At 49.3% G+C, this 12,743-nt stretch overlaps 1 protein-coding gene across 1 annotated transcript in view; it reads left to right on the top strand.

The window, feature by feature from the left end:
- Positions 1-8,844, top strand: part of GCNA (germ cell nuclear acidic peptidase) — a 29,387-nt gene extending 20,543 nt beyond the window's left edge. The window contains exon 12 of the mRNA XM_041119157.1: positions 8,149-8,844. Coding sequence (XP_040975091.1) covers positions 8,149-8,182 — 34 coding nt within the window. The 3' untranslated portion in view covers positions 8,183-8,844. The remainder of the gene's footprint in view (positions 1-8,148) is intronic.
- The last annotated feature ends 3,899 nt before the right edge of the window (positions 8,845-12,743 follow it).

Here is a 12,743-nt window from a genome sequence, read left to right on the forward strand (position 1 = left end):
ATTAGGCAGCACCCTCAGGGAGAAAAGGGGGAAAAGATGGAAAACAGGGCAGCAGGCACCGTGGCTAGCCCTACCCCGGCAACAGGCACCGTGGCTACCCCAACCCCGGCAACAGGCACCGTGGCTACCCCAACCCCGGCAACAGGCACCGTGGCTACCCCAACCCCGGCAACAGGCACCGTGGCTACCCCTACCCCGGCAACAGGCACCGTGGCTACCCCTACCCCGGCAACAGGCAGCGCGGCTACCCCAACCGCAGTGACAGATACTGCGGCTAAACCAGAGAACCAACCTGTGCCGGTATCAGTCGCCCCTGTACAGAAAAAGAAACACACAAAGAAATCAGTTCGCTCAGTGAGAGATGAAGATGAACCAGGGTCATCACGAGAACAGGAGGAAGAGGCAGAACCTGAAATAATCACCCGATCTCTATCCCTGAGTGAGTTGCGTGACATGCGAAAAGATTTTAGCCGCCACCCAGGTGAGCACATTGTTACCTGGCTGCTCCGATGCTGGGATAAGGGGGCTAGTAGTGTGGAATTAGAGGGTAAGGAAGCCAAGCAGTTGGGATCTCTGTCTAGGGAAGGGGGCATCGACAAGGCGATTGGGAGAAAAACACAAGTCCTCAGCCTCTGGAGGCGACTTCTGTTAGGTGTAAAGGAAAGATACCCCTTCAAGGATGAAGTTACATGTCACCAAGGCAAGTGGACCACCATGGAGAGAGGTATCCAGTACCTGAGGGAATTAGCCGTGCTGGAGGTGATTTATAATGATCCAGAAAATGCGCAGTCACCCATAGACCCAGATGATGTCCAATGCACACAACCCATGTGGCGGAAGTTTCTACGAAGTGCACCACCAACCTATGCCAACTCATTGGCAGTAATGTCCTGGAAAGAAGGCCATGGACAAACGGTGGATGAATTGGCTGTCCAACTCCGGCAATACGAAGGAAGTCTCTCTTCCTCCCTACGGGCCTGTGTCTCGGCTGTAGAGGAATTGTCCCGAGAGTTCCAGCAATTCAAAGTGGATATGTCTTCCTCCCCACCTGTACAGGCCCGCATCGCAGCTATTGGGAGTAAGCATTCCTCTGCCCAAGAGAGAGGAGAGAGAAAGTACACACGACGGGCTAACCTGTGGTTTTACCTGCGCGACCATGGAGAGGACATGAGGAAGTGGGATGGAAAACCTACCTCAGTCCTGGATGCACGGGTACGGGAGTTGCGAGAAAAAGCAACCAGGAAAGAGGATTCTTCTTGGAAAACTGCTGCTCCAGTTTCCTGTGAGGAGTCCCCCAGATGCAGTAGATGGGCTGATCACATTTCTGATCCTCTTGAAGGGACTTCTGATTCACGGGTGCGAAAAGTGAGTAACGAATATTCTAACCAGGATTAGAGGGGCCCTGCCTCCAGCCAGGTGGAGGAGAGGGACAACCGAGTCTACTGGACAGTGTGGATTCGATGGCCTGGCACATCAGACCCACAGGAATATAAGGCTCTAGTAGACACTGGTGCACAATGCACCCTAATGCCATCAAGTTATAAAGGGGCAGAACCCATCTGTATCTCTGGTGTGACAGGGGGATCCCAAGAGCTAACCGTATTAGAAGCTGAAATGAGTCTAACCGGGAATGACTGGCATAAACACCCCATTGCAACTGGCCCAGAGGCCCCGTGCATCCTTGGTATAGATTATCTCAGGAGGGGATATTTCAAGGACCCAAAAGGGTACCGTTGGGCTTTTGGTATAGCTGCATTGGAGACGGAGGAGACTGAACAGCTGTCTACCCTGCCTGGTCTCTCTCAAGACCCTTCGGTTGTGGGGTTGCTGAAGGTTGAAGAACAACAGGTGCCAATTGCTACCACGACGGTGCACCGGCGGCAATATCGCACCAACCGAGACTCCCTGATCCCCATCCATAAGCTGATTTGCCAATTGGAGAGTCAAGGAGTGATCAGCAAGACTCACTCACCCTTTAATAGTCCCATATGGCCCGTGCGGAAATCTAATGGGGAATGGAGACTAACAGTAGACTATCGTGGGCTGAATGAAGTCACGCCACCGCTGAGCGCTGCTGTGCCAGATATGTTAGAGCTTCAATATGAACTGGAATCAAAGGCAGCTAAGTGGTATGCCACAATTGACATTGCTAATGCATTTTTTTCCATCCCTTTGGCAGCGGAGTGCAGGCCACAGTTTGCCTTTACTTGGAGGGGTGTCCAGTACACCTGGAATCGACTGCCCCAGGGGTGGAAACACAGCCCCACTATTTGCCATGGACTGATCCAGGCTGCACTGGAAAAAGGTGAAGCTCCAGAGCACCTGCAATACATTGATGACATCATCGTATGGGGCAACACGGCAGAGGAAGTTTTTGAGAAAGGGAAGAAAATAATCCAAATCCTTTTGATGGCTGGTTTTGCCATAAAAGAAAGTAAGGTCAAGGGACCTGCACAGGAGATCCAGTTCTTAGGAGTAAAATGGCAAGACGGGCGTCGTCAGATCCCTATGGATGTGATCAACAAAATAGCAGCTATGTCCCCACCAACTAATAAAAAGGAAACACAAGCTTTCTTAGGTGTTGTGGGCTTTTGGAGAATGCATATTCCAAATTACAGTCAAATTGTAAGTCCTCTCTACCAAGTTACCCGGAAGAAGAATGATTTTAAATGGGGGCCTGAGCAACGACAAGCTTTTGAACAAATTAAGCGGGAGATTGTTCATGCAGTAGCTCTTGGGCCAGTCCGGGCAGGACAAGATGTTATAAATGTGCTCTACACTGCAGCTGGGGAGAATGGCCCTACCTGGAGCCTCTGGCAGAAAGCACCTGGGGAGACCCGAGGTCGACCCCTGGGGTTTTGGAGTCGGGGATACAGAGGATCCGAGGCTCGCTATACTCCAACTGAAAAAGAGATATTGGCAGCATATGAAGGAGTTCGAGCCGCCTCAGAAGTGGTTGGTACTGAAACACAGCTCCTCTTAGCACCCCTACTGCCAGTGCTGGGCTGGATGTTCAAAGGGAAGGTCTCCTCTACACATCATGCAACTGATGCCACGTGGAGTAAGTGGGCCGCACTGATCACACAACGGGCTCGCATAGGAAACCCCAGTCGCCCAGGAATTGTGGAAGTGATCATGGACTGGCCAGAAGGCAAAAATTTTGGAATGTCGCCAGAGGAGGAGGTGACACGGGCTGAAGAGGCCCCGCTGTATAATAAACTGCCAGAAAATGAGAGGCAATATGCTCTGTTCACTGATGGGTCCTGTCGCATTGTGGGAAAACATCGGAGGTGGAAGGCTGCTGTATGGAGTCCTACACGACTAGTCGCAGAAACTGCTGAAGGAGAAGGTGAATCGAGTCAGTTTGCAGAGGTGAAAGCCATCCAGCTAGCGTTAGACATTGCTGAAAGAGAAAAGTGGCCAGTGCTCTATCTCTATACCGACTCATGGATGGTGGCAAATGCCCTATGGGGGTGGCTACAGCAATGGAAGAAGAGCAATTGGCAGCGCAGAGGTAAACTCATCTGGGCTGCCGCACTGTGGCAAGATATTGCTGTTCGGATAGAGAAGCTAGTGGTAAAAGTACGCCACGTAGATGCTCATGTACCCAAGAGTCGGGCCACTGAAGAACATCAAAACAACCAGCAGGCAGATCAGGCCGCCAAGATTGAAGTGTCTCAGGTGGACCTGGACTGGCAACGTAGGGGTGAGCTATTTATGGCTCAGTGGGCCCATGATACCTCGGGCCATCAGGGAAGAGATGCAACATATAGATGGGCTCGCGATCGAGGGGTGGACTTAACCATGGACACTATCGCACAGGTTATCCATGAATGTGAAACATGTGCTGCAATTAAGCAAGCCAAGCGACTGAAACCCCTGTCGTATGGAGGGCGATGGCTGAAATATAAACAGTGGGAGGCCTGGCAGATTGACTATATCACACTCCCACGAACCCGCCAAGGCAAGTGCCATGTGCTTACAATGGTGGAAGCAACCACTGGATGGCTGGAAACATATCCTGTGTCCCACGCCACTGCCCAGAACACTATCCTGGGCCTTGAAGAGAAAGTCTTATTGGCAACACGGTACCCCAGAAAGAATCGAGTCGGACAACGGGACTCACTTCCGAAACAACCTCATAGACACCTGGGCCAAAGAACATGGCATCGAGTGGGTATATCACATCCCTTATCACGCACCAGCCTCCGGAAAAATCGAACGATACAATCGACTGCTGAAAACTACATTGAGAGCAATGGGGGGTGGAACTTTCAAACATTGGGATACACATTTAACAAAAGCCACCTGGTTAGTTAATACTAGAGGATCCACCAATCGGGCGGGCCCCGCCCAACCAAGACTTCCACATACTGTAGAAGGGGATAAAGTTCCTGTAGTGCACATGAGGAGTATGTTAGGAAAGACAGTCTGGGTTAGTCCTCCCTCACGCAGAGACAAACCCATCCAAGGGGTGGTTTTTGCTCAGGGACCTGGGTACACCTGGTGGGTGATGCAGAAGGATGGGGAAGTTCGATGTGTACCTCAGGGAGATTTGATTTTGGGAGAGAATAGCCAGTGAACTAGGCTGTATGATATTTAACTGCTAAATAACCTGCCAATGTATGTCATTGTATCTATAGTGTCTATATGCCATATCAAGGGTATTACTGTAAGAATTACCCAAATGACTGAAGAATGGACTTTGAAACTGAGCCAAGAACAACAGTGATAGAACTTGAACTGGCGCCCAGCAATTTCCTCAAGATCAACATCTTCGACCTGCAGACCAAGGGTGTGGGTTGCATCAAATGTACCAGCCAGAAGTTCCAGAGACAGCATACAACAACCCAACACCTCACACCATCTCTCTTATCCTGAAGAAGTGTTACAACAGATGGAGCCTCAAAGTCATGGACTAAATAAAATTGATGGACACATTGGAGGGATAACCCATTGACTAAGGGAATACTATTTGTGTGTGTGTGTGTGGGGGGGGGGGGTGTCCATATACATATATATCTATATATAAGACAAGGAAAGTGGTAGCGGTTGATTGGAAAATGTAGGATCTGGGCATGATGTAAATGGTATAGAATAAGGGGTGGATAATGTCCTGGGTTCAGCTGGGATAGAGTTAATTTTTACAGGAACCTGGGAGGTGGGGGGGCATAGCCGGGGCAGCTGACCTGAACTAGCCAAGGAGCTATTCCATACCATGTGACATCATGCTCAGTATATACATGGGGAGTGGGCCGGGGGGAGGGCTCTCCTGCTCTCTCTGACTTTCGGTGGGGGAAGTGGCGGAGCGTCGGGTCCCGGGTGGTGAGCAGTTGCACTGTGCATCACTCTTTTCTGTATACTCTTTCATTAGTACCGTCGTTGTTGTTGTAACTTTTTTGCGTTGTCCCAGTAAACTGCCCTTATCCCAACCCTCGAGGTTCCAGTTTTTTTTCTTTTCTCTCCTCTGTCTCCCCCCTATCCCACCGGAGGGGGCGGGAGGAGTGAGCGAGCGGCTGCGTGGTCCTTTGTTACCGGCTGGGCTGAAACCACGACACAGGCTCAAATGCGAAACCCCAACTGCCCAGGAATTTTGGAAGTGATCATGGACTGGCCAGAGGGCTGAAACTTTGGAGTGACACCAGAGGAGGGGACTCATACTGAAGAGGTCCTGCTGTATAGTAAATCACCAGCAAATGAAAAGCAGAGTAAGCCCTATCATATTGTGGGAAGACATTGGAGGTAGAAAGCTGCTGTGTGGGGTCCTACACAACAAGTTGCAGAAACTGCTGAAGGAAAAGGTGAATCAAGTCAGTTTGAAGAAGTGCAAGCCATCCAGCTGGCTTTAGATATTGCTGAATGAGAAAAATTTCTATACTGACTCATGGATGGTGGCAAACGCTCTGTGGGGGTGGCTACAGCAACGGAAGCAGAGCAACTGGCAGCACAGAGGTAAACTCATTGGGGCTGCTGAATTGTGACAACATATTGCTGCTCGGGTAGAGAACCTGGTAGTAAAAGTCTGTCATGTAGATGCTTGCATACCCAAGAGTTGTGCCACTGAAGAACATCGAAACAATGAGCTGGTGGACCAGGCTGCTAGAATTGAAGTGTGTCGTGGTTTCAGCCCAGCTGGTAACAAAGCACCATGCAGCCGCTTGCTCACTTCCCCTACCCCGTCCACAGTGGGATGAGGAGAAAATATAAAGGCAGGCTTGTGGGTCGAGATAAGGACTGGGAGGGATCACTCCCCGCTTATGGTCACGGGCGAAAAGACAGGCTGAACTTGGGGAAGAAACAAAATCAATTTAATTTACTACAAATCAAAACAAGGATAATGAGAAGTAAAACCAAATCTTAGAACACCTTCTCCCTACTCCTCCCTCCTTCCTGTCTCTACTCCTCTCCTGGTTTTCTCTCCCTCCTCCCCCTGGCAGTGCAGGGGAACGGGATGGGGGTTGGGGTCAGCTCACCACACATTGTCTCTGCTGCTCCTTCTTCCTCAGGGGAAGGACTCCTCACTCTTCTCCCTGGTCCTGTGTGGGGTCCCTCCCACGGGAGACAGTCCTTCACGAACTTCTCCAACATGAGTCCTTTCTGCAGGCTGCAGTTCTTCCTGAACTTCCCTGGCGTGGGTCCTTTCCATGGGCCGATCTTCAGTCACACACTGCTCCAGCGTGGGCTTTCCCATGGAGTCACGGCCATCTTCGGGGGCCTCCCCTTCCCTGCTCACCACCATGGGCTGCAGGGGGACATTCTGCTCTCTCACCATGGGCTGCAGGGGCATCAACCTCTGGTGCACCTCCTCCCCTCCTTCTTTGCTGACCTTGGTATCTGCAGAGCTGTTCCCCTCACATTCCAATCCCCAACTCACTGCAGGTTCCCCTTCTGAAATCTGTTCTCCCAGAGGCGCTACCACTGTCACTGATGGTCTTGGCCTGGGCCAGAGGTGGGTCCAACTTGGACCCGGGGGAGCTTTGAGCAGCTTCTCACAGGAGCCACCCCTGTGGCCCCCTCCCCTGCTAGTAAAAAAAAACGGTGCCACACAAACCCATAACAAAGTGGCTCAGGTATATCTGGACTGGGAACATAAGGGTGAGCTATTTATAGCTTGATGACCCCATGACACAAATGGGCTCGTGATCAAGGGGTGGGCCTGACCAGTGATGCCGTTCCACAGGTTCTCCATGTATGTCAGACATGTCCTAATCACACGAGCTAAGCAACTAAAAGCTTTTTGGTATAGAGGACAATGGCTGAAATATCAATTTGGGGAAGCCTGGCAGACTAATTATATCACATTATCACAAACCTGCTATGGCAAGCAGTATGTACTTACAATGGTGGACGTGACTACTGGATGATTGGAAACATACCCTGTGACCCATGCCACTGCTCAGAATACTACCTTGGGCCTTGAAAAGCAAGTTCTTTGGTGATGGGCACCTCTGAAAGAATTGAATCAGACATTTTCAAAACAACCTCATGAAGACTTGGGTGAAGGAACATGGCACTGACTGGGTGTATCACATCCCCTATCATGCACCAACCTGTGGGAAAATTGAACTATACAATTGACTGTTAAAAACTACACTGAGAGCAATGGGTGCTGGGACATTCAAGCACTGGGGTACGAATTTAGCAGAAGTCACTTGGCTACTTTAGAGGATCTGCCAGTTGACCTGCCCCTGTGCATTCAAACCCCCTGCACACTGGAAGGAGATAAAGTCCCTGTGATACATCTAAGGAACTGGCTGGGAAAAACTGGGTTACTCCTTGCTTGGGAAAGGGCAAACCCATTTGTGGGATTGGTTTTGCTCAAGGACCTGGATGCACTTGGTGGGTAATGCAGAAAGACAGGGAAGTCCAATGTGTACCTCAAGGTGATTTTAATCCTGGGTGAAAATAACCTGTGATTTGAGTTGTGTGATGGCAGTGTTATGCGATGCTGTGTTACCACTGCTGTGGCTGCTGTGTGTCAAAGGTACTAATAGCAGAAAACCCTTGTTGGTAGCCAGACTAGGGGCAAGGGTAGATGTTCATTGCAATATTAAACCCTGTAACCTGGCCCAAAGGGACCAGGAATGGAGATTGCAATTGATATACATTTAAATTGTAACAATCCATGATTTGAGTTGCATGTTATAGCAAGCACTACAGCAGAAACCACCTGAACCAATGAAGGATGAACCTCACAAGAAGCAGTGCAAATGCATCAGTGACCTTACTTGACCTGGCTTCGGTGTCCAATGCAACATGCAACACACCACCTCTCCTGTCCTGAGACACCACCATAACAGATGGTCCCTAAAGCCATAGACTAAACGAATGCAATGAACATTTTATAGGCATTCATGGACATTTTACAGGGTGGTGGTCAATGGACTAAGGGAATGATATATCTCTGTGTGTGTGTGTATACGCACACCATAGGATGGGAAGGGGGGGGTGATGGTGGTGAACGAGGATGATTGAGATAGTGTGGGACCTGAGCATGACATAAATCGTATGGAATAAGGGGTGGAAAATGTACTGGTTTTGGCTGGGATAGAGTTGAATTTCTTGATAGTAGCTGGCATGGGGCTATGTTTTGCATTTGTGCTGAAAAGCGTTGATAATACAGGCAAGTTTTAGTTACTGCTGAGCAGTGCTTACACAGAGTCAAGGCCTTTTCTGCTTTTCACCCCACCCCACCAGCGAGTAGGCTGGGGGTGCACAAGAAATTGGGAGGGGACACAGCTGGGACAGCTGACCAAAGGGATATTCCAGACCACAGGATGTTATGCTCAGCATATAAAGCTGGTGGGTGGAGGTTGGCAGGGCGGCTGCCTGGGGCATGGCTGGGCATTGGTCAGTTGATAGTGAGCAATTGTTTTAATTTGCATTGCTTGTTTTTCTTGGGTTTTATTTTCCTTTTCCTTTGTTGTTTTTTTTCCTAACAATTTTTTTTAAAAATTCTTTTTAATTATTAAACTGGCTTTATCTCAACCCACAAGTTTCTTTCTCACTTTTACCTTTCTGACTCTCCCCTCAGTCCTACTGTGGGAGAGTGAGTGAGTGGCTCTGTGCTGCTTAGTTGCTGGCTGGGGTTAAACCATGACAAGGGTGAACTCATTTTTCAACCTGTGACAGCCAGAGCTTCTAAAGAATGCCACAAGCAAGCAGGATATGCTGGAGCAGCTGGTAGCCCATGCCCCCAGCAAGCAGTGGGTAGAGGGGTCAGTCCTGCAACTGCCAGAGGCTGAGCCAAGCGCCTTGGCTGAGGAGGATGAGTGGGAAGACAACAGTGACAAAGAGCTGTCACAAGGGGAAGGCATCACCATGTACAACACCTGTGTCAACCCCTTGGTCCTGGAGCTCTTCCAGGACCCCCATGCTGGACCCCAGGAGGGGCCCAGCTGGCCCAGAGGCATGGGCACAGGACAAGGGCCTGTGACTGACTAGTAAGCCCCTGCAATGGTGGCCTTTGTTTTAAATAAACAGCTGTCAACACAAGAATGGATCAGCTGGTGGTGTAAATGTTTCTCCATGAGTTTATTACCAGAGTGTGAATGTCTGCCGGAGTTAGCCAGACCAGCATGGCATCCTCTGCAGGGCCTGCAGGGGAATTCCTGCTCCAGTGCCTGAAGCAATGCAGCTGAGCTGTCATAAGCCTAACATGCAGCTAAAGCCATCCTCAAGATGATCTTAGCATCCATGATGAATTAAACCCCACAAAAGCTAAGACACAAACTGTGATTAGTTACTCCACAATGCCTAGCCCTAAATCTTGATGCTTTACCAATGTATCTGCCCAAGAAGTATAAGCACAAACACTTAAACCTCTAAGGACTTGGTGGTGCCCCAAACCCACCCAGCGGAGACTGTTCTATAATTGATAACCCATGATACACCCAACTGCTCCTTGCCAGGACAGTCTACATACTGCTGTTGCTAGCTCACCTGTCCTGAGATTATAATAGTATACTAACGCTAACCCTGCTAACACGAGAGGTCAAGGTATAGCTCATGGGGCAAAAGAAATAGGCTATATTTTCTACAATAGAAAACTTCACAGAAGGGCATCTGAAATTATCGCTAGAAGGCGGATTTAGCAGTAAAGTGGGACAATAAAGCCCCTTTAAGTTGGCCCTGGGGACATACCTACTGCCTGTCACCCTCCTCAGAGGCTACAAGCCTTCATAGCTAATGGACACATCAGCTGAAGATGAGGTAAGTCGTAACAAGGTAAGTGTACCGGAAGGAAGCATTCAGTTTACACCTGAAAGATGTCTGCCACCCACCAGACCATCTGAAGCCCAACTCTAGCCAGCCGCACCATAACTAGAAATAAGAGATGTAATCTTCAGTCTTTGGTTTACAAGACCAATGTTTTTTTTATAAACTATTAGAGTATTTTTAGTGGTTGAGCATTTTATTTTCTAGTTCTCCAGTAATGGGAAAGAGAATTAGGGAGATGGTAAAGTAGGTAAGGGAAGCTGGTTGGCTGATAACAATGAATGGGTGTTCTAGTGGTTGGCTATCCAGTCATGTTAGGATGAAGAGGTTGGCAACTAAGATTCAGAATAGGAGCTGAGAGAGGAGGTGGGAAGCTATTGTGCATTGTTTGCATTTGTGCAGGAGTGGGTTTCAGAATAGGACTAATACTGAGGCTGCTAGGGCTAGTGCTCCTAGTTTGTTGGGGATCCAGCGTGGGATGGTGTATGTGAATAGGAAGTATCATTCTGGTTTGATATGAGGGGGTGTAACTAGGGGGTTTGCTGGGGTGAAGTTTTCTGGGTCGCCTACTAAGCTAGGTGAGAATAAGGCTAAGTTTATTAGTGTGAGAAGCATGAGTACGAATCCTAGGATGTCTTTTAGGGAGAAGTAGGGGTGGAATGGGATTTTGTTCCAGGTTGATAAGCCTAGGGGCTTGTTTTAAACCAATTCATGGAGGAAGGTGAGGTAGGGAGGTGAAGAAAGAAAGGGTTAATTTCTTAACGTAATTCCAGTATTGTTTACATATGAAAAAAAGCATGAATAAAATGTGTATTAAGAATATGGTGAATAATTAGACTTCCCAGGTTCCCTGGTGCTAAAAGAGGAGGGGAGGACTTGTGCGATAACTCATCAAGCTCCTATCTTGAGGAGCTCTAGGTCTACAGGAGAGAGCCAGACCACTCTGTTTGCTGGCATTAAAGGGCTCAGATGCTCCTTTGATAGGAAGGACCTTTTCCTGAAGCATCTGCTCAGGAGCTGTGGTAGTGCTTCTAATTCTCTCACACAAAGGTAGCTGCTGATTTAGAAAAGGAAGATCTGAAGAATACGGCAGCTCTCATTTCTCCATCCCTTGCTGTCCCATGTGTCTGGGATGCAGCCAGTGTCCTGTAATTTGCTGCAGGGCTGACAGTGGCCCCACTGCTTCCCTTGCAGTTGACGAAGATCTCAGGGAGGCTCCGCATGCTGGAGGAGCAGTGCAAAGCCTGGCATCAGAAGGACGCCCTGGTCTACTCCGTGCTGATCTCTGCCTGCCTCTGTAACACGTGGCTCTGGCTGAGGAGATGATTTCCTGTGCCCTGACCTCCTCTGCCCACACTGGCAGGGTGGGTGAGGGCAGGGAGAGGATCCCTGCTCACATTCTTGTAAACATTAAAACTGTGTTTCTTCTTAACTTGACCTGCTTTTTTGCACTATAGGCCCTTGAGGATCGGTGTCCTTTGGGCCCCAATTACAATGAAGGTGCCATCCCTCTTCCATGTTCTAGCATCAGAGGTGGAAAAGATGAAGCTGGACCTCCTACCACAGCAGCTGGAGACGGGTGTCATGGAGATGCAGGATACAACAATTATGGCCCAAGGGCAGAGTCCCAGGCTCTGTGTAAACTAGCAACAACCTTGCATGTTAGATGGAGACAGTGCTTGTGTGGGAAACTGAAATTGGTGGCTGACACAAGAGGTTTCTGTCCTGCACCAAGCAACGGGAGACCTTCTGTCCCTTGGGCTGTCTGCCAGAGGAGATGCAAACCCATGTCCTGTTACAGTCTTAGCCTGTGGTGGGCTGAGTTCCCTGACCATGTCCCAGCTTGAACAACTCAATTCTGACCCCATAAAAGTCCTCAGCCAACTGCTGTGGTCTGTTTCTCATCTTCCACCCAAAAAGCTTATGCAGAGTGGTTGAGTGTTTTTAAACTGCTGTAGGTTTTTCTTTTCTTCCTTGTGCAACTGCTCTTTGATGGAGGTAGTACTGCCGGTTCTCCTGTTCCATAGCCCCTGCTCTAGGAGGTATGGAGCCAGAGGACCCAGGAGCTCCCATCCCTGCAGCTGCTGCTGTGCCACCATCTCCTCGGCTCCCATCCTGCTGGAGGCATTTCAGCAGTGGGTTTGCAAATGTTCAGATCCAAAGTGATTGTAAGAGCGTTGCTGAGGTCTGGACTTATCCAAGAGCTTGGCTCTTTCCCAGAGAGATTTAAATGGGAAACCTCCTCATGGTGACTCTCTGGATTATAAGACCTCGTACCAACAGTGGTAGCACCAGACAGGCCATGGAAGATTGCCCATTTGGGCAGCAGTAGGTATTTGTTAGATTGCCAATGCCAGAGGGCAGGATTGCTCCTAGGCCTGCTGCCAAGCTGTTAACTTCAGATGGTGCAAGAACACAGCTGAGGGGACTTCTCGGCCCAGATGCTCTTCAGCTAAAAAACAAGCCCAGTTCAACATATTTGCTGGTTTTTTTCCTTCCTTGGAGTTTAAAAACACTTGGATCTG

Source organism: Aquila chrysaetos, chromosome 21 (assembly GCF_900496995.4).
Source record: "Aquila chrysaetos chrysaetos chromosome 21, bAquChr1.4, whole genome shotgun sequence".
NCBI classification, from domain to species: Eukaryota; Metazoa; Chordata; class Aves; order Accipitriformes; family Accipitridae; genus Aquila; species Aquila chrysaetos.